At 42.2% G+C, this 22,801-nt stretch overlaps 1 protein-coding gene across 2 annotated transcripts; it reads left to right on the forward strand.

Moving 5' to 3' along the window:
• Positions 1-789: 789 nt before the first annotated feature.
• Positions 790-22,210, forward strand: sugt1 (SGT1 homolog, MIS12 kinetochore complex assembly cochaperone). Of its 2 annotated transcripts, none has more exons than XM_047589531.1 (13): positions 790-906; positions 1,004-1,052; positions 1,812-1,902; positions 2,172-2,241; positions 2,868-2,938; positions 5,404-5,457; positions 6,746-6,774; positions 6,994-7,016; positions 7,253-7,349; positions 8,694-8,801; positions 18,047-18,137; positions 19,582-19,754; positions 21,437-22,210. In XM_047589531.1, exons 1-13 carry the CDS (start codon positions 893-895, stop codon positions 21,536-21,538), a joined length of 972 nt encoding a protein of 323 aa, XP_047445487.1. In that variant the 5' UTR covers positions 790-892; the 3' UTR covers positions 21,539-22,210. The 2 variants fall into 2 exon arrangements, with proteins under 2 accessions (XP_047445487.1, XP_047445488.1); XM_047589532.1 differs by having other exon boundaries at positions 793-906; positions 1,007-1,052.
• The last annotated feature ends 591 nt before the right edge of the window (positions 22,211-22,801 follow it).

The following is a 22,801-nucleotide window of genomic DNA, read 5'->3' on the forward strand; positions in this document are numbered from 1 at the left end:
GTTCATCCATTGATGGGGCTTGTTCTCTGGGATTGTGAGTAATTTCTTTTAAATATGTAGACGTGGGCTTTGTGCCATCTATTCTTGTGTAACAGTAATAGTGGAACATGGTAAGATTGTTAAAAGGACATGTATTGTGTAACTATAGTGTAATTATATATAATAAAGCAAGGGATATGTACAGTCAAGAAAGATGTGCAATGTCAATACAATCATGTTTAATGAAAGGGTTATGTGCAATAGTGATAATGGGATAGGCACAATAGTTTTAAAGGGACATTTATAGTGTATCTATGTGTAATGAAGATAGAGTTATGTGCAATAGTGTTTAAGAGAGATGTGCAACGTCATCATGCGCAACAGTGATCAAGGGAAATGTGCAATATAGTCGTGTTGTACTGTGCAGTTTTGTGTGCTGGTGTCAGAGGGGTATGTGTAGTATAACAGTATAGTATAACAATAGTCGAATTAGCAACAAAGGGATATTTGCACATTTTAATTAAATTAATATCATTCTTTGGTGACCCAGCTTTTGCCGGTGAGATGAAAATAACCTGTATGGCTATAATCTAACATGTAAACGTTCATTAATACAAACTCTTCCATTTTAAGGAATAAACAAATACATCCAATCACTCAAGTATATGAACTCACAATGTGTAGAGGCTACTTGAATACAAAAATGACCGTTTTGCTTAACCCCCGTCATTTTGGTCGTGTGTCGTTTGGAGCGAGTCTGCCAGGCCGATAGGTGGCGCGGTGGCACAATGAGCAGTGCTGACGAGCCTTCTTCGAGTTGTTCGCCGCCTCACGTTCCCAGCAGCTCCCTCTCTCTCCCTCCATCTAGAACTTTCCTCCTGTCACTCCAGAAACACTTGTTCGCAGCAAACCCATGGCAACCCAACGGCAAGTCAAACAAAACACACGAATTCGGTTTTTATTTTATTGTCTTGATCTTGATTCCGTTCGGCTGGTTAATGGTTGATCTCCTCTTTGGTTCCAGCAGCTTCCCCGATAGCCTCATTGACGAGGATCCGCAGAAAGCGCTGGAGGTAAACATTAGCGTTAGCTAGTCATAAACAGTTAGCTGTGTTACCTGATACCTAGTGGCTCCTTTTTGACTATCTCCTTTGCCTTAAATGTGTCTGGCCGGGTGCATTGTAAAATACATTTAATCGTGCTGTTGATGCTTGTGAAGATGGCACTGGTTGTGGCTCTGTACCATGTTGACCAGGTTGGCTAACCTATCCTGCTAGCATCACCTTTCAAAACAGCACGCTGTGTATACAACTAATAACTTAACGTTCCTTTGTTAGCAGTTCACACATTGTGTTGTGTGTCACTACATGTGGACTTTAATGTTGCATAGCGGTAGCATTTAACACCACACTATCAGTATGACACACATATGTAGTCTAGTTCAATCAGATATTAGCACCGGCCGGTATTTATTCATCATGTATACTGTACATAGACATGAAGCACACTCTCGCTATGATTATTTCATTTGTTAGACGACTAAAAGTTACCGCACGATGCTGACTAGTACAGCTACGTTTAGTCTGAATACTTATCACTGAACTTCAGGCTAAACACAAACCACTCGTGATACTTAAAATCGCCAGATTCACAGTTTCATTTTCTGATTAACGCTTTGCCTTTAGAGACGTCCACCCATGAAAGGCAATGTTGGCAATGTAGCCAAAACAGTGCTGCCGTGCTCGTCAGTTCTCACAGTTATTAATAAAACTCTTTCTGGATTGTTCCAGGACCAGTATATGTTTAGGTGAACGGCGTCTGTTTTCTTTCAGGTGCTCAATGAAGCCTTACAGGGAGACTCTGACAACGCTGAGTTTTTTTGCCAGCGTGCCTACGCCCACATCCTTCTAAAAAAATACAGCTGTAAGTCCACATACTACATCTGCACATTGTTTTTTCTTGCAGAACATAATCATTTCTTAAATCACTGTTGGCTACTGTGTTAGTATAACTGACACAGCATGTTTAATATGTGAGTGAGGTCTGGTAACTCTTGATTACTATCCAAGGTAATCCAAGGACTTGTGTAGTATAGTATCTTCCTGGCTTTACTAGAGAAATGAGAGGATGACAAATGAATGTATATGCACTGCATGACTAACTAACAATACAGTTTTTCTTTCTTCACACAGGTGCTGCTGATGATGCAAAGAAAGCACAACAGCTACAACCCAGCCTCCCTCTAGCTTTCATGCGAACAGGGTATGTACTGTGATTTAATAACGAATATTTGAGAAAATCTCAGTGTTTAATCCCAATTTGTACAGTTTTTTTAGAACTGATTTTCATAGTTGAAAATACAAACATAGTTGAATACAAACTACCTGCGGCACAAGCACACACACCTCTACAGGGTGTCTCAGAAGTCTGGACCCATAGAAAAAGGCATTAATAGAAATCCTTAAGGGTCCAGACATCTGGGACATCATCTACAGATAGAAAGACAAGCAAATCGACAAACATGTAACTGAAACCTACTGGTTTACTTACTGGGATCTAGATTAGATCTTTAAACATTAGTGGTTGCAACCTGTATAAAACAGAATGATGTGTCTGCCAGTTATTATAAAGTAAAATATGTTGTAATATTAAAGTGTGTTCCTTGTTGTTGAAGACAAGCATCAGTGGTTCTGACATTCTGCTGAAGATGTCAACTCTTGAAACTACATAATAAGTTTGTAATGAAAGTAAAAACCAAATCCATTGTACATGGTGAGAAAGTTGGTGTGATTGTCCACATTGCTCTGTCACAAAGCACAGAGGAGGTCTCTTTTTCCAAGATGATCTGATCTAAGGAGCTATGACATGTTTTTCTCGCCCAACTGCAGAATAGCAGAGTACCACCTGAACCACTATGAGTCAGCGCATGCAGCCTTCACTCAGGGACACCAGCTGGATGGTGAGTACAACCTATTTTGGCCTCAAGTACCAGTTCCTTAATGCCACACCTTACCAACTACTGTTCACAGCACTACTGTGTCTGCTTCATTAATGGTGTCCAATGCAACCACTGTAGTTATTCACTGCTATTAAACATGTATTATGGACACCTAAAATATACACGATTTCTGGGAACCACTGTAACGGCTACAAATACTCAATGTTCTCTATGAACAGCATTGCCTACAAGCTGCCAGCTGACTTTTTGTTTTAAATTGGGTATAATAAGGCCTGGTGGTCAAGAAAATGCAAACAAGTCCATTTGTTTTATAGTGGCTTTTCTTTTAGCTACATTATGAATTTGACAGTTGTACTAGAACAACAAACAACAGCAATACTATGTGTAGTGTCCTATATACATATACTGTAGATATATATATAACATCAATAACAATACCACTCTACTCTACCCCCAAAGCAAGCATGTAGGCGACTCAAGGAACCTTGAGCAGAAATCAGCTCATATGGGGGAAAAGAATAAACATACATCTGTCATAGATACATATATCTGACTAAAGCAAACATGTAGAATCTCAAAGTGATACAAATATAAGACACAGTGGTGATGTTACAGTTCAGTTTGATATTGAATAGAAATGAAACATTTAGCTGTTCTATCACAGGTGAGTTAGCTTCTGTAATCATGAGCAGTATCACAGGTACGTTGGGGAATGGGAGGCAGATGGAGAGAGGGACATACAGCAGTAACACAGTAGTAGAAGAAATTAGAGGACAGGAGCTTGTGCATCATCCTCCAGCAGTCTAGGCCTGTAACAGCATAACTAAGGGACGGTTCAGTCCAGGCCTTCTATAAACTTTATCAAAAAGGAAAATCTTAATCCTAACAGTAAAAGTAGAGAGGGTGTCTGCTTCATGAACTCAAGCTGGGAGCTGGTTCCACAGGAGAAATTATTTGAGATATTGTAGCAATACTTTATAAAATACAGTACAAAACACACCATCTAAAAACGTATTGACGGAGGATGGACAGCTGGCTGTTAGTACTGTATGTAAACATTCAGCAGAGTTGAATTAAATGGTGGTAATGTCTTTTTTTTTTAAAATATCATTCATCATGCTATAAAAAGCCTGTTGATGTTTTCTGGTTTAAGAATATAATGAGCCGGGATTAGTTTTGATCCAAGAGATTCTTTCACGTGTCAGTTGAGGAGTAAAAGCTTGTAAACAGGGTTTTGTGTCAGTATACCAGCATGTTTCATGTAGCGTTGTGTTAATGACTCCAAAGTGACTGAAGCATGTCCACAACCCATAAATGCTCACGTTCTAATTATCCAGTGTACACATTTTCTATTCATCAATTATCTAAGAATATACAGCAGCATCATTCGGTGCGTTTCCATTCCCCCTCCTAATGCGCAAAACCTAAATATCACAATAAAAAACAGGTAATGGAAACGCCTATATTTCTAAACACCTCTCAAATATCACTAAAACACTTTTGCACTCTCATGAGGTGGCTTTTCAGACGTATTGATATAAAAGTGTATTGCAAAAGTGCAACGGAAACACTTTTTCCGCATTTCCCCGTCACTGGTGTCACTCGAGATGATGCAGGGGGTCATGTGACCAGCTGAGTTGAAGTCCATTTCCTCAAAGTGAAGTCTTTTGTGTTGACAATTTAACAGAATTATGGGATATTGCATGACGAGGCTTTATGAGAGTCACGGCTTATTTGCAAATGGAAACAATGGAAACATGTACACACAGTGCAATTGTACTTATTCAAAATTTCAGAAATATCGCTTTTATATTTCCTCACAGATTAAGTGACCATTATGTTAGACAAGCATGTATTGTTTGGAGCAGTTTCCCTGCCAGGTCCCCTACCAAATGACCAGTAAACCCTGCCACACTTTACTGGCAATTTGTATAACATTCTCAAGAAGCTGTTATTTCTTGTCAGAAATAAGTACATAAGTGAAACGGTGGGAAAAGCCTAAAGATGAGGCTCAAAAATGCCCACGCTACCTTTGTTTATAGATCTCTTAATCCTTCTCAGGAATGTGATTTCACAGAGCCTGTACTTAATACAACTGATTAACATTCAGTCTAGCCTAATACAGTTGTACTCAATACAGTTTAACAGGTTCTATGAAAATTGAGTGAGTATATTATATCCTAAAGGTCAGAAGTAAATTTCACTGTGGCATCAGAATGTACTGCACAGTATATTATGAGTCTGGACAGATGTGGAGATAAACTGAAGCTTGACTTGTGCAGAGGCACATAATGTATGTATTTCCTGTAAGTGCCCAGCACTTATTCCAAGCACGTAATAATTGAATAACACCTCATAGAATGTTTGTAATGGTTTTATTGAATTATTTAAGCGGGTTCGAAGGTGTTGTGTATCCCTGTGTGCGCACTGCAAAAAAGACAAAACACATTTATTCTTTGTTGCAGTTTCTGACAAATCATTTGAGGTCTGGATCAAGCGGTGCGAGGAGATGATGGGGGGTAAGAATCCCACTCTAATGTCTGTGATGGATGCATTTTTACCAAGGTTGGAGAAATACTTTCCTCTTGTATGTAGTTGAAATACATTTTTATAATTAAAAAGCATTAGGTTGTATTTCACTTTATCGCTTAATTATGTCAACTGTTCAAAGACAGTAAGTATCTTTACACAGTCTTCAGCAAATATTATTTTGTAGTTCAAGCAAGTTTTAGACTTAACTGTAACTATTGCAGTAAGTGCTGCTTTTAAACTGGAAGCTAAATGGCACAGTCGGGGAGCAGATCAGCCCATCTGATCAAACAAATGAGCATGCACGCGTTCACGAAGCTTCAGTATGTGTTCGCAGTGGTGGAGGCAGCGCTGCTTAGTCCAATAAAAGATGCATGTCATGTCTCTGTGGTGTGTTTCTGTTTGCTGGTGATGCCAGGGCCCTGTGGATCATCTCAAGTAAACAAGAGCATGAGTTTTGACAAACACGCTTCACACCCGCATGCACACGTACTCCCAGGAGCGGCATGATTCATCAGAGTTAACGTTACTGATGTATGAAAGCCCCCGATGAGATCCAACTCCTTCATAAGCCTGCTCACACACAGCGCGCGCGCACACACACACACACACACACACACACACACACACACCGTCAGATGCACACTTGCTCATGCTCACACCGGGAGCAACCGTCGGTTGTTCCGGTGACAGTATGTTTACCACCAGCCAACACACATGGAACCTGTTTATTCCATTATATGTGGCATGCTGCATGTGTCAGAGCGCACAAACTGACACACACACACACACACTTATGTGGAGGTGTTTTGTTTTTTTTGCTTTTTTCTCCCCCCCTCCAACAGTCCCCCCCTCTCACCATTTCAAACTCGACCTCATTAAGACAACATTAACACGCCTCCTATCATCTCATCTCTGTCTGTGCTCTCTATGTAATGAAGTCAGTGAATAATGTATGAAAGCATGCTGGTAAACGGTGTTCAGGCTTGCTTGGGCTCACAGGGCTTTTGATGGGCGTGGATGGACCAGTAAACAAACTGGTGGCAAGGTTGTGTGTGTGTGTGTGTTTGTGTGTCTGCCTCTCTGTCTGTCTCGGGGCGTATCTGTCTGCTGAAATCTTGAGAATCGTGTACACCGTGGCTCCGTCCCAAGTCTCCTGCTCTCGTACTGATTTGCAGTGATCATATTTTAGAGACTTGCGATCCATTTAGCTCATTAGGAGGTATACTGAATTTTTCCACCTGTAAAAAACACTCGGTTCTTTTCATCTCTCTACAGATCAGACACAAAACAGCAACGTCAACAGGGTGAGTTTCTCTGCATGGCCACCTGGGGGCATTGTTGGTCTCAGCATCACAAGAGCTTTGTGTATGCTTCGGCTTCAAAGAAAGAAACCATACCAAGCCTCCTTTGTTGATGTTGTTGTTGTCTTTCTAATTTTTTTGTGCTTTTTCTTTCATCCATTTGCTTCTTCACCACTTCTTCTCTAATTGCCGTCCCATCTTGGGTGCTGAATGACCTGGCAGACACCAGCTGTTCCACCTGTGAAGTAAGTACACTTATATAAATAGGCCCTATCCACCTATCTGTTTTTACGGTTCATTGTATTTTTTTATACCAACTCAATACTTAACGAAGCCTCAGTGCTTAAAAGCAGCTCCATACTTCATGATGTAAATAGAATAAATATGTAAAGCAAGGTTTCTGTTTTTTTCGTTTTGGTACCAGATTCAGACCTTCATGTTACCAATTGCGTTATTTTGAACTGTTTTTGTTTTCTTTCAGACGCGACTGGTACCAAACAGAATCCCAAGTCATTGTCACGGTTATGGCGAAAAATGTACCCAAGGACGGTGTGTGTGTCAACTTCATGGAAAAAGAGGTATAAACACGTACTTAAATGCAGCAGTGAGGTGAAGAAAGTCGATGTTTTCTGTCTGTGTGTGTGAAACAGAGATGGGTTAGCTCTTGGTTGTTTCCTCAGGGGGCCCCATTAGGTGGGTCTCATACACATGTACACTCGCACACGCACACACGTACACGCACACACACTCCCCACGGACCCAACTATGCCTCCAGTGGTGCCTTGTTAACATTGCCCCCAAAGTACAGATCTAAGAACAATTTACCCTCCCCAGCTTCTCCAACCCTCCTAATTGTCTGTAGATGGAAGGCATAACTGATCTCGGATCAGTTTCAGAGCCCTCCAGGGACACTACTCTTTTCTTTCTCTTTTTCTCTTTCCCTCTCTGTCTCTCTTTCCCTCTCTCTGAGGGGTAACTGCGGGGCACCCCAGGGAATGGCTTTGTCTTTCCTAATAGAATAACAAACTGAGTTTACCCCATTTCAAAAGAAATAGTTCACTTGCTCTGAATCACACAGGCACTTGTTAAGCTCCCTCTGAGGAGGAAAGTAGAGATAAGTTCATATATTTTTTACTAGGTCAGTGTATACAAAAGAAATTAGAGATGAAAGGCAGAGGTTCCAGTCTCTTTCCCTGGTGACTGAATGCGCAGCAGTTGTACCTACAGATGGTGCAGGAATTCTCCTACAAATTAATTCTGAGCCTTTGATAGTTTTGTTCAATTGCCCAAAAGCAACTTCAGCTTACTTTCTAAGCTTTTATCCCTAATTAACTACTTATTAAATTCCTTTTGTTCGTAATCAGAATACGGTCTTAGTGAAGTGGTCGGTCATAGATTTTCAAGTGATAACGTGTTGATTTTTCATCAAAAAAAAAAAAAAAGCGTCGCATTTGCTGAGTGTTGAGCGTGGAAGGAGTTGTAGAGATTGGCTGAAGCCACATCCTTGTAAACCAGCAAGCCACCCACGTCCAGAGTGCCAGTGAGTGACGGGCTGTTAAGAGCTGTCTGACCCCCCCTCGTAGCCGGTCACTCTGTGGCTGAAGGGGACAGGGTGAGGATACTCCTGGCTGTCACACCAGCCACATCAGATGATTATTCTCATGGACATGCTGACACCTTCACCTCTCCTCGCTCCTTATTTTGTTTTCTAGGGATTTCAGTCAAATACAATTCAAATGTTGATACAAGATTGATTAATATTTATAGTTTTATAATTCATGGCCACAGTGCTTCTTTAAATACACCCCTCACCATCGTGTGTGTGTGTGCTTTACTAATTGTTTACTGTCAAACGTTGTGGCACTTTCATGGGCCGTCTATGACGGATAACGGCTAATACCTGTTTTGTGTATTGTCTCCAGCTCTCTGCCACGATACAGCTGGCGTCAGGAGAGAACTACAACCTCCATCTCCACCTCCTGCACCCTGTCGTCCCCCAACAGAGCAGCTTCAAGGTCCTCACCACCAAGGTATTTGCTTTTGTTATTCATTTTAAATTAGCAGCTTTGCATTTTTCGTATTTTAACTTGTTTTTGAGAAGCTGGACAGAGTTTTTAGAGACATGGCAATGTCAAGTCCATGAAGCAGAGACAAACCACAGACCTGCATACTGTCAAAAACACCAGCTGTGTTAAAAGTTCCATCGTGGACTGAAATCTACGTTGAACTATTGCGGCGTTGCACACATTGACTGCAGCCGACCCAACGATCGAAAACCTGAGACGATAAAATGGCCTCAAACTCGGCCCGGGACACATTTATCAGGATAGAGTTTGTCATGTCAGGTGTATTCAAGCCACAAAGAAAGTTCAGAAATGCAATACCTCAGAATTAGAGGGAGTTTTGTAGGTTTGCGGTTTCACTCATACATTAGTATTAGCCAGTGTTTGCAGATATTTTTCTCCAAACCAAGCTCAGCTGTGGCAGGAAATTGAACTTTTGACCACGTTACAGGATCCACAAATAGAAACAGAGAAGAAACAACATTGTGAGATCATGGAAACACTCGAGCTTCAAAGTTTTTCAAAGTCAATAAGAAGTCATTGAACTTCACTCAGAATCATTTGGAGCACTGTACTGTGCGTTTCCTTGCCGTGCTGGTGGTTCCTCTCGACAATGAAGGAGCCGACTGTTAAACATCGGCGAACATGTTTTATGTTGCCATAAAGAAATATGATGTAGTAATGTACACACTGGGGAAGAGTGGAGACTAAGCTCTGAACTGCCCCTTTTACCAAAGAGCATCCAGTGACATTGTAGTTTCTTATGTTTAGGGTTTTATTGAATTAGCAACTGACCCTTAATTACTTACTTGCCACTGAGTAAAAAAAAAAAGTAAATATAAGTAAAGTTAATGAATTAAGTGTCAGACAGAAAAAAGGAGGCACAGATAAAAACTGTGCCGATGCAAGTTTAAGCAGCTTACTGAAATTGTGACTGATCATTACTTGGTGCAGGGTTACCACTCTCAGATCAACATCTTAATCTCTTCGGTAATTTAAAGCAGTATAAAGTAGGCTGTCACTACCTATAATTCCTTAAGGCTGGCAAAGCTCACTGTAGCTGGAGTAGAAATGAGAAAATCCACTCCCGCTGTATACACTGCAGCTCCTGTGGAGACGGCAGCGTAGTTCATCTGAGCGGCTATCGGGAGATTCACACATATGCACAAATCCTCCCTCCTACACACACACAGACACACACGCACACACATTCATAGGGGCTGTGCTCGCAGAGAGTTCGTCAACACTGTTAAAGGTGATTACGGACCTAATGAGTAGGATGAGCACTTTTTTACTATGGACTAATTAGTGTGCATTATGAAGAAGGTGGGTTAATGAGCGTGTTGGCCGGATGTGTGCTGATTCAGGGTTTAAACACCTGTCAGGTTCTGGCCTGGAGATCAAGAGGCAGCTTTTTGTTGGACTTGTTTGGAATGTTTGTTTTGTCTCAATCGTTAGGAAGGAGGATTTGGAGCTTTTGGGCATTGATTAGTCTGGTCTTATCAATGCAGAACAACATAAAGCTCTGCTCTCTCCCTTTAAACTAGTTTCTCCTCAGAAGCTGCTGTAAATGCATAATTTGGGAAGGTCCATATATTACAACTAATAATGTGAGGCTCTTATTGTTCCCTCAGGTGATAGAAGATGACTAATATTTAGGGATAAATACAGCCTGGAAGCCAGCCACAAACCTTTTGTGGGGTGAAGTAAATTTGTTGAGAATCAAGTAGTTTGGGTGGGGTCTATGATGATGATGATGATGATGACAGAAGAGTAACGGCGACAAAATGGCTCTGACTGGCTAAGATAAGATAAGATAAGATAGTCTCTATTGATCCCCATTGTAGGACTATCCAGTTGGATTGGTTTTCCTCTGTACTGGTTAAAACAGACCCTATAATGAAATATAAAATAGCGTGTTAGCAGTTTGGTCCAGTAGGGCTTATTTATAATCTGGTTTCCTCTGTTTTTGATCAGAATTCATGACTTTTTTTTTTAAAAAAAAAGTCAGAAAACAAACAAAGGGCTTATTAAGTTATATTATATGAGTTACATTTGAGTGATCTTTATTCCATAATAACTATATCATTCCCAGCAACAGACTGGTGACCTTTTGGAGAAAAGAAAATAATATGCACAAAATGAACACGCACCACTTATAGAAATGGAGAGGTATGTTATAGTTAAACATGATTAGTATACGGATGATAAATTTAGTCATCTGCAGTATTGATGTAGCCTGTCTTCATTTTACAATGCAAATATCTTAAAGGTTATATTCCATCTTTATGAGCCATGGCACCCTGTTTCATTTTTGTTGAAAACCAAATGACACGCAGCTCAAGTCTCTGCTGTATATTTATTTCACTGTAAGTTTTTAACATAAACATTAATGCTGCAAGCTGTTTTATAAACAGAGCAAAAGCAAGGAGACTTGTAACCTGTGTGCATCTTTTCAACATAGTCAGAAAATGTTGGAGATGCACTTTGTAAAGTGACATGTAGACAGACTCCAGCCTAATGAGTGTATAAGTTTAGCTTTTTAAAAGATGAGTTGTTAAAAAAACAATACTTGCAACATACAGGGAAACCACATGTAAAAGCGTTTGAAGCTTAACACCTATTCACACCTCGAGTCTGGAGCTTCTTTAAAGTACCACTAATTACAAAAAGCAGGACGCCGCCCAGGTTAAGCTGAACAAATGCTCTGATTACAGATGAATATTAGGCTGTTAACAGACTCCAGTCATGCGTTTCAAATGCGCACCACCCGCAGATGTTCCTGAAAAAACAAACTCTCCAGCAGCTCCTCCACTTTTAGGTGTTTTTTTTTGTATATGGGAATATCTGTGGGTGGCGCTCACCTGAAACTCAAGTGTGATAGGAGGAATTTGTTTTGAAGCTGTTTTTTCTTCCAGTGGCTGGTTCTGTAAAGGCACATTAATGGCCAGAAACTCCAGACTCATGTTTGAAAGCGTTTGGGGACAGCTGTTCAGAACGGATAATGAATTATGTCTCAGTTCACCTTCTCTACCACAAGTAGGGGTTTTCCAATTTACACAGATGGCTTCTTCTGCTCCTCTTTCAAACCGTTGTTTTCTCTGGTTACAGCGAGTACCTTGTCCTCTTGATCCATTCGCTCATTAACATTTGGAGAGTATAGAAAAAACTTTTGATTATTTAATTTTATCCCATGTGTGTAGTTAACCAACAGAAAATCAGGAACTTTGAACATTCTTTCTCTTCACCTCTTTACCGCCCAGGCTCTACGCTTTCCCAAAATGTTTCTTTCAAACCAATGAGGCCACATCTTGAAATACATTGTTTCTTCAGCGTATTTGTATAACATCCGTGAACGAGCAGAAAAGAAAACGAGTTTACAGCGTGCGTATAAAAAGAAATGCTGTTCTATCATCATTGAAAGTCCCGAAACGAGCCGAGCCACAGAACCACTGAAAGCGACATGACAGTTATTTTAGTTCATTTTTCAGCGAGGCCGCCGGGGAAATGAAAGGGCAGCGCACAATCAGATCATAGGTGCCGGAATAACACGCTGTATGGTGTCAAAGCAGCAAAGAGCTGTTGAGAAATTTGAGTCAGAGCATTGTGTAACCTGACATTGTATAGTGTGGGCATTGAATCCACTGGCTACGCTGTGCCAAGTAGAGACTGACCTGCACAGAAACTGCCCCCTCTCAAAAACACTGCCTCTCACTCACTCTCCCAGTTTTCCATGGCAACAGCAGACACCGCATACCACAAGTGCACGTGGGTTGCAGCTTAAACAAGGACTCAGTCTTAGAGAGACCGCAGCTGAGGATGGTCTTAGACGCCCTCTCAACTCTATACTGTTACTGTTTTTTTTTTTTTTTATTATTTGCCTTTTTTGAACCTTGTTTGTTGTCTTTGTTCTGGCGATCGCACCACAGCCCCCTCACGGACAAACGCAACTTTTGTCTTACTGTCTGCGTTTTGCTGATACGCACACGCACACACCTACCTCTAGGATAACAAGAGGGCGTTCAAACCTTCCTCCCCTGCCACAAAGCCCTGACTGTTCCCTGGTCCAGTGGGCTCCTCGGGTGCACACGGCCCCCCACACTCACATATTAACACCAAACGCACAAGCTCTCGTCGGCAGAAGCAGCATTCAAAAGGTTTGAAATGGCACCAAAATCTTTATAATCTCTGCAGATGAAGCGTGTGGGCATGTGTGCGCAACAGCGACGGAGGCTCCAGCAAACTGAGCAGCTTTCTCGTCACGTCTCATTTAAATATTTTGAAGCAGTTTTTTTTTTTTTTAAGTCACTGGGGGATGAAGACGTTCAAATGAACAATGGCATCAGCAAATCAAGTTTCTCTAGATTGGCGTGCATCCCTAATGAGCGTTTAAAAAAAAAAAAAACTAGCATTGCGCTCAGAGCTGTTGATTCACAACCGGTGTCGGTCTGTCTGTAACGGGCTGCCCTGCACTCTTTGCTCCACAGTGTTTACGCTCCAGCTCCTCGCTGTCTTTAAAGACAACTTAGCAGGGGAAGCTAAGCTGGGCGTGAGGTGCACACATATGCGCGCGCACACACACACACACACACAAACGCACTCAAACAGAGGCTGAACAGTAATCTCTCGACACACTCGTGCCATTTAAACTAAGCATGTGCAGTGTGTGTGTGTGTGTGTGTGTGTGTGTGCGCGTGTGCGAGCGCGAGCGTCGTCTCTAGCACATTATCGTCAGCGCGACCTCCTCCTGTCCTCCATCATGACAAACATTGCAACCGCAGGGGTCACCACGACAACGGGGAGCCAATTACACACCAGTGTGTTTGATCAGAACAGACGGCTGACACACACACGCGCGCGCACATGCTCACAAACGCACTCGGCACAATTTTGAATCCGCGCTCGCGCTTTCATTCAGCTCCAAACTCATCTCTTTTTGGGAAATAGCTAAAGTGGCGTCTCCCCTCTTTAATTTCCATGCCTGTCAACGTCTAAGAATGTTTGTATATATTTCATTTATGCATCTTTTTTAGACGAGTTTGTTTTGAAATCCACAAGCGTCTGGAAGAAGAGGGGAGAAGATGCTCGGCGAGGAGCGGAGTAGACACGGGTGGGGCAGGGGTGACGGTCGCGAACACATGTGACAAGTGACACGGGACCCCAGTGCCCCTCTGTAAATAGCATGTGTGTGCGTCCATATGTGTGTAGTGCAGTATTGGATAGTCCAGCCCCTGGGGTCCTGTGGGTGGTGGCCCCTGATTGTGGCTCTGCTGTCACATCCCTTTACAAGCCATCGCTTCGCCTGTCATACACACAGGAGCGCACACACAGAGAAACACACACCCGACGCCTGGCCTGCCAACTCCTTAAAAGCCAGGAAACACAGATGTGGCAGCAGATTAATGTTGTATGGCCCAGGAGCACGCATACAAGCGCACACACACACACGCACACACACAGCCTCGGCGTGAGTTCTGCCACAGTTAGCACTGCGAAATATTCAAGACAATAAACGGCACCTGCGGCAGCGGCTGGTAATTTTAAGGTGATAACATCTAATTCGCTCAGTCTTTGGTCCCTGCGTCTCCTCAGACTTTGTCTTTGCATCGGACTGATTTTAAACAGGGAAAACGTAGCGCGCTCCTGATGCCTCGTTAAAAGCGTTGTCGCATCTGCAAACCTAAAGGACTCTGAGGAAAAGTAGACTGAAGATTATTTTACCATCTAAATCTGAAATTTAATAATAAAATAAAAACATTTAGAGGTTCAGATTAATCCAGAAAGTAAACACGTGATAAAAGACAGATGAAAGAGACTTAATTGAATTGCAAACACTGGTGTAAAAACCACGTTAGGCCAAAAACCAGTTATCAGGGAGTTAGATGTTGGAATCAACATTTTTGATACATACCGAGGTCTAATTATGAGTTTTAAAAACAAAACAAAAAGACATGTAATCAGGCAACTGGTGTAAATGTAAGTATATATATATATATATATGTGTGTATATATATATATATATATATATATATATATATATATATATATATATATACTGTCTAAGAAAATCTAAGTAGGTGAAATCAGTTTATTAAGCAAACGTTTTAAGGAATTAAGAGATTTTCATTTTCATTTGAATCATTTACAAATCCTTTAAGTTAATGTTATGTCCATCGGTTCTTAGAAGTTCACCGTACCAAGTAATTCAGATTGACTAGTAGCTGTAAATACTGTGTTTCTCATGAGCAGTAGCTTGTCTGCACAGTATGGAGAAGAAGTCTGCCAGAGGCACAAATCAAAGCTGAAACTGAGTGCGTCGGAAACAAAACGCAGCCTCACGGATCACGGTTGAAATCTATATTGTCTCGTGAACCTAAAGGGGGATGTTTGGTTGAATGAATCATCACATCTCCACAATGTGTCAAGTTTCTGCTCGCTATTGGTGGAGTTTGCAACACTAGATAAGTCGGCGCACTCTGAGTGCCAATTAGCCGCTTTGTGTTCATACACCAATCAGCCATAACATTACGACTGACTGCTTGTAATTACTGGTTAAGTGAATAACAGTCATTATGTTGTCATCTTGGCACGCTCAGCGGGTGGGATTTATTAGGCAGCATGTGGACACTTTGATGTTAGAAGCAAGGAAAATGGGCAGGTGGAAGGGTTTTAGTGACTTTGAAAAAGGCTGAGTTTTGATGTCTTGATAGCTGGGTTGCAACAACAAACTGCAGCTCTTGTGGGGTTATCTCGGTTAGCAGCAGTCGCAGCCCATCAAAAGTGGTGCTGAAAAAGTGGCTGGTTCTGATATAAAGGTGAATTACAGCAGGTGCTGTGTGGGGCTGGTTGGCTGTAGACCAATCGGGGTGTCCATGCAGACCCCGGCCACTGCCAGCAGCACCTACAGTCTGTTTTTGTTTACATCAAATGTGTGTGTGTTGCTTATCTGGGGAACATATGTCACCCCTTTGACACTGCCATGGGGGTGTGTTCTTGTTCTGCACCAGTCTTCGATATTAGAGTAACGTCCACGTAAATGCCTGATGCTTTGAGTGTCATGGAAGGCGTCACATCTACAAAGAGAGAATCCATGTTACTCCCTTCATCAGTTGGTGGTTTTAATGATGTGGCTGATCTTTGTGTTTACAGGCTGATAATAAAACTTTAAAACATATATAAGTGGGAAATTCAACAGCAGAACCCTGAGCTCCCAAAATAAATGCTTTCACCTTTATGGAAGTCTATTTGACTAATCTTTGTACTCGAGCAGTGTTTTGTTGGCGAGATGCAATAAATTATTTAAATTTAATGGAAAGTAATAAACATTTACAGTCACTCTTAGAAGTCATTCAAAGTATTAACAGACAGCGAAAGAACAAGAACAGAGCAAAAACAGGATCAGAGCGTGAACTATGCATCCAGTTGTCAATTTCCAACTCACAGAAAATGTGGGATTTAAGCCTCATAATCTAGATGTTATAAAACAGTGTTTAATCGTCTGAGAAGCCCTTCCATGGAAGCACACTGGCCCTTATGCAAAATGTTGGATGAATAGAATCAAAAACTGGTTCTGATTTTTGTGATCCACTGATCCATGCCCCTGACATTGTCGATTCATCTAAACGATGCTCACGAATCAATGCCACACTATACAACTATGAGGAGATTTAACAAGGATTCATGGAGAAGAATCTAAGATCTGGCTGAATTTCACTTGCAGTCAATGCAAGACTGTGATTTCATGTAAGCAGTGTTTTTGTTTCATTGCCTAAACTATGACCAGAGTCTTATAACCGGTCAGAAATAGTTTTGATTTTAAATAAGTCTAATGTAAGCTTATCATTTTAGCTGTGTCTGAACTACACATGGTCAGTCAGTGCTGCCACCACATCCAGTAACTTAACATATTCAATAAATAATTGGATTCATTAGCAGAATTGACACCAACATTAATATTGATGAAATCTGTTCGACCCTAGAGACCATAGAGTACGTGATGCACTCGCAGTGAAACATCTACTGCAGTTGATGTAAAAAATATATGAATTTCCCTGTAAAATGGAGCTGGCAAATTGACAGAAGATTCCGTTAGTACGCACAAAATGACTTTGAAGAAAACAGCTGCGCTCCGTAGAAAGATGAATATGAATTATTCGAGCAGACGCCGTCTGTTTTTAGTTCTTTCGGCTTTGGCGCAGGTGAGCCAAAAAGTTAATTTCGGACACCGCACAGATGCCTGGCTGAGCTCAAGGCCCTTTTGTGGAGCAGAAAGCGCTGACACGCACCGAAGTGATCTATCAGCGCGCTGCCACTCGCTCTAGCTCATCACCTCGTTGGAGGAGCTAGCAGCGATCATACAGTCTTATTTCCATCAATCTGCTCTCCCCGCTCGCGCTCCGCTCGGCGCCAGTGAGCCTCTCTGCGTCCTCGTCCCTGAGCTTGTCTACCTCTTGGTTCCCCCTCTTCTCTTCCGGCACCCTCATAAATGAATCATCACATCGCCCAGCAGAGCAGAAATGTTCCTTAATTGCACCTACATCGCCAGCTCTGTCTTTCACGTGCGCACATATCAAACGAGCACCCACCGTTAATGGGTGGTAGGGGGTGGTCTGTGTGTGTGAGTGTGGGGGGGGGGGGGGAGGGGGGGGTTCACATGTCGCTGCTGCTCGCGTGTCTCTCTGCTATGTGCCCTGTCAATGCAGCTCAGTGTTAAAAGCGTGCGTCCGCGCCCTCTCTCCTCTCATTGTTTTCCTTCTCTCCCATGTTCTCCCGGTGTAATGATTTGGATCACATTCTGCTGTGTGGAATTAGGATCTCCCGCCGTCCTCCCCCTCTCTTCACCCCCCCCCCCCCCCCCCCCCCCCCCACCCCCCCACCCCCCCCACCCCCTCCGTCTCTCACACTGGCCCTCTGGCTGACAGGCATCTCGTTAGTGCAGTATGTCTGTCAGTGAGGTTTGAGATTGAGCTGTGCCCCCGCATATCCCTGATGTCTCTCTCTCCCTCTCTCTCTACCTCAAACACGCGTTCTCAGGCTTAAGTTGACGACGGCTGTGAACAAGACAGTCTCTCTGGCCTCAGTGATGATCTGATGTCCTGCACTTTTAACATGTCACTGTAATGGCGGCGTTATTTTTGTCCCGCGCGCCAAAGACGAACACTTTGTTAAACATTGTCATCTCCCTCTCTCCCTCTCGTTCCTCCCTCTGTCAGGTGGAGATCAAGATGAAGAAGACAGAAGCCATCAGATGGGAGAAGCTGGAGGGAGAAGGACAGGAGTCCAACATCAAACACTTCAATCCTAGTCAGTCCACAGCCCCCTTCCCTCCCTCTCCAACTGTGCTCCTGTCTCAGTTCTTAACATTCCTTCTCCCCCCTTTCCCCCCGACCTCTCCTTATTTCTGTCTTTCTCTCTCTGCGAGGATCAATATAAGCTCCTGTGTTTGTCTGTTCTGCACTAAAATGAGAGTGGGCCGTCAAGCCCCGCTAGAGTCTTTCATTAGTCTGACGGTGAAAGTAGGCAGGGAGAGGGAAAGGTATGACAGCATAATATGACTCAGTGTTTTAGCCCACACATTCCTATTACTGACAGGATTAATTACTTATGTAAGTGTGTGTGCGCATGGAGGAGTAAAAGTTAAGTGGGCAGCCAAACTATCTTTTTTCCAACTCGGGGGTCTAGGACGCCTTGTTTATTAGTGGCTGCTGATGACTTGGACCGCTGTTACATTTAAACATGGCATTTGACATCTGATTATGGGATAACATTGCAGTATGTCCACACTTGGCCTGATTCTGTCTCCCATGTGTCTGCTGCTGTATTTATGTAAATCTTCGTCTGGATTACATTTTCCGACCTCCCTCTCCGTCTCTTGTTTGGGATTATTGTGGGCGTATTGCATCTAGAAAATATAGAAATCAAATCACAATGCTGCTCTGTCTGAGCTGAATGATTCTGTGGCAAAGTAAATGAAATTAGTTCAGACCTGCCAGTTATTTCCTTGTGGGGTTAATTGGATGATACAACTTTTTTTTTTCAAGTCAGTCACAGGCTCGGCTATAAATGTACATATGAATGTTTGAAATCACAAAGCTACTTCTGACCAAGAGTCTTCACAGACATATTTGAACATCACAAAAAAGAAAGACCTGGTTTGTTTAGCTCTTTATCGCCCATTAGATCCTACTACTCACTGTATTAACTGGCTCAAAATCTCCCTGATTCTTTGTATACTCATTGTGTTAACATGGCCACTAGTTTTCCACTAATAACCAGAGAAACAGCCCCAACAGAATAAATTTACTACAACATGCTGGCCTGATCATGTTCAGTTGGATTTAAAGGGATCTATACAACCAGACTATTAAAGTGAAATCTCTAATCATTAGGGCTGCATTTAAAACAAAAACTGAATAACTAAAAATTCCATAAATATCCTCAGATGGACTTTTCCTATAGTGGTTCACATGTAAGGTTGATCCAAAACTAACAAAAGCTACAGCTGAGGCATAAAAGCTGATGTGTGGAGTATGATGAAAGAGTGAATCTGGACAAAAGCAAAGTCGTATGCAAGATGTGAAACTACAAGTTAACCAATGACGACATTAGTTTCATGAAAATCTCTTTCATAACTATCTGCAAATGAGTCAAACAGAATCAAATTGGTAACTCATGAACTGAATAGATTCAGTGAAATCAGTAGGTCTTATTAATCAGGTTATTTACTAACCATTTCTTTGTCTGTCAGATCAGTACCCGACATCGTCCCACTACACCCACAAATGGGACAAGATGGTGGTGGCCCTAAGTGAGGAGGAGAAAAACGAGAACTTGGAAGGAGACGCGGCGCTCAATAAACTCTTTCAGCAGATTTACACCGACGGCTCGGATGAAGTCAAGCGGGCCATGAACAAATCCTTTGTGAGTACTGCATTTAAATGGCACACATTGTTTTTATTGTTCTCAACTTAGTAGAAAAGCTTTTTTCTCAATTTTCAAAAAACAAAAAAGCAGAAAATTCATTTCAGTTCAGATGAAACATTCAGTGTTTTTCGACCTTCTTCTAGTTAACTTGCACTAACTTTGGAACCACAACTTCTATTATGGAAATTTAGGAAATAAAACTCCTCATTGAATAGCACCATTTGCACTCTGAAGCATTAGCTTCTGAAAAGTTTATTTCCCTTACTGGTATTAATCTATGCTGTCATTTACATGTTGTACACATACAAATACAGGCCATATTGAATCAAACTTGTAATCATTTAGAACACCAGTGTCTCATCAGGTTCACAGCACCTAATCTTTTTCTTTGCTCTGCTGTTTTTCCTGCAAAGAAAGAAAGAAGTTTGAGCTTTCAAAATAACATTTCCACACATGTACATTTCCACAAAGATCATTTCAAAGACTTGTTGTTCTGTTTTATCTCTGAGGCTGTGGACGTAAACCGTTACATAGCGCTGACCTCTCCTGAGTCACCATCAGTTGGGCCTCAGCTTTTGAAATGTTCAGATGAGATTAAAAACATCTTCTCCGTGTGCCCTCTTGACTTAGACATTTGTTTACCTTCGTCGGTTTCTCTAAGCTTCGCAAAGCTGAGCAGCCAGTCTGAGTAATCGTTCTCGCTGACCGACTCCACAATCATTCAGTTTGCTCAATCGACCAAAATACACAGACAGGGCTTCCTAGAAGTGCCAACAGTTTGGGACACACCACACTAGGTCCACACACACTTGGAAACAACACCAATGGTCGTCCTTCCCTCCGTCGTCTAGCAAACTACCTATTTATCTGCAGTAATAAACATTTCACACTTAGGTTACAGCATAGCTCTGCTTTTATCACCTGAACGAACAAGATTAAGAGTCTAGAAACTTCTCTGTGAATCTGCACAGCACTACTTTGAGCTAAATGCTAATCATTAGCGGTGATGCGTAATGACTGAAACAACCCTTCTCTTGTTGGGTAATAACTCCTCTAACATGCCCAGATCCTGATCAGAGAACAACACCACAACCTCAAATATGCAGACACATGTCCGTTTGTCCCAATTACCACAAGACGAGAGCTTTTAATTAAAGCAGAAACAAAGCCATGAAACAGAAAGCTGCATTAGCTCTTATTTACGCAATTTACATAATTTTAATTTAAAGGAATGCTACATGTACAATGTTGCCTGATGCAATAGGAGCAGATTGCCTAGTTAATGAGCGTCTGTAAATATAAGTGTGAGGAAGGAAATGTGAATGATTGCAATTAAATGTTGCCTGATGATTGGAGTGTGTCAGGATTCTTTGTCTTATTAACAATGTGATCTCAGAGTGCTGGAGTACAAGCAGCGGTTGTTTCTGCATTTGCCTTAAACGTCACAGAGCATGTGACCTTTAGGAGAGTATCAGTGATTTATTTGACTTATCTGCTTATTGTGAAATAACAGGCAAATGAGCTGTAAACGTCTTGTTCATCAGTACTTAGGGAACCAAAAATGCTGCAGTGGCCTCATCTAAGCCTTAGGAATCTTTGAGCAGAGAGAAGAAGCTGCGTAACTGCTAATGACCCCTCCACTGCTCTGATTCCTCCTCGTGTCTCTCCTCCCTGTGCAGATGGAATCAGGTGGTACGGTCCTGAGCACCAACTGGAAAGACGTGGCCAAGAGAAAAGTGGAAGTGAGCCCACCAGAGGACGTCGAGTTCAAGAAGTACTGAGCACCTCCCCTTCTCTTTCTCTGCCCTCCGCCTCTGTTTTAACAGCGTCTTTCTTCATATTTGTCCATCTGAGCTCCAACAGGAGGTCTCAGTGCTCTGCAGTCTGATTGGCCGTCCACTCCTTCGCCTTCTTCTTCTTCTTTGTGATGTTGCTCTGGCGTTTTCACTGAGTGCAGGGAGCCACACCGTCTCTACACCAAACTACACGCGGCCGACTCTCTGAAATAGTAATTTGAATGATCTGTTGAACAGATTTATTTCCATTATTGTTCTTTAGACCAAATGGCTCCAATGGGGAACCAACTCCTGGATTAATATGTGACGAACAGACCTGAAATGCTCCAGTTCAACCTTCAGATCAGTTTTTTTTATTTTTTTATTTTTTTTTGAACGATCTCCTCTCTCCTGGTTTTCTCCAAACGCCCACAGCCTTTTTGTTCAGGAGCCTTTTATGACTCGTTATTATGAGCATTTGTATGAAGTTGCTAAAAATAAGAACTCGGATGTATAAATGCAAACTATGAACGCACTTCTTTTCTTTCCCTGAAGCCAAAAGCAAACTGACTTGTCTTTGAATCTGTCACATGCCACCCAGTGGTTTAGCACTGGCCGTTTCCTCAGTGTGACTCAAGCTTCAGTGTAAATAAAAGAGTTGGTGGTTTGGCTCACAAACTTTCTCTTGTGTTTTATGGTTTGCTGTCTCTGGAAAGTGATTTGAAAGTCTCGGGATAGATCACCCAGACGCGAAATCCAGCGATATACTGCGGATAGGGGAGCCGTGCCCTGTGATCATGTGCTGGAAGCGATAAAATGTGCTATTACTGATATGAGCGCGGGCGGTTCAGATATGGTTGACAGCTCGGGGATGTGGTGTGTGTGTATTGCGGTTCGATTGGTATCAGGTGGAAGAGCCCAGAGTTGTTTGGCCAGCAGGAGAGGACGCAGCCCCGAGGTGGAGCAGGGAGTTTATCCTGGGGGTAGATGTGGCAGAGGGGGCACCTCCCCTCTTCTGCCACCACGTCTTTGCAGATGCTAGAACTGTGAGGGGGCGTCCTGCCGAGGCGAGAGAGCATTAATATGGATCAGCCTCCTAACCGCATCATCAAGCCTCTCATACTGAGTTAAGTGTTAAATTCATCACACATCGTTTCATCTCTCGTGACGATCAAACACCCATTTGTGGCTCTGGATGGAACTCTTAGCTTTGTAACACTTTTTCTCTCTCACACACACACACACAACAAACACTCTCCTCTGCTATCC

The sequence above is a fragment of the Mugil cephalus genome, chromosome 7, assembly GCF_022458985.1.
Source record: "Mugil cephalus isolate CIBA_MC_2020 chromosome 7, CIBA_Mcephalus_1.1, whole genome shotgun sequence".
NCBI lineage: Eukaryota > Metazoa > Chordata > Actinopteri > Mugiliformes > Mugilidae > Mugil > Mugil cephalus.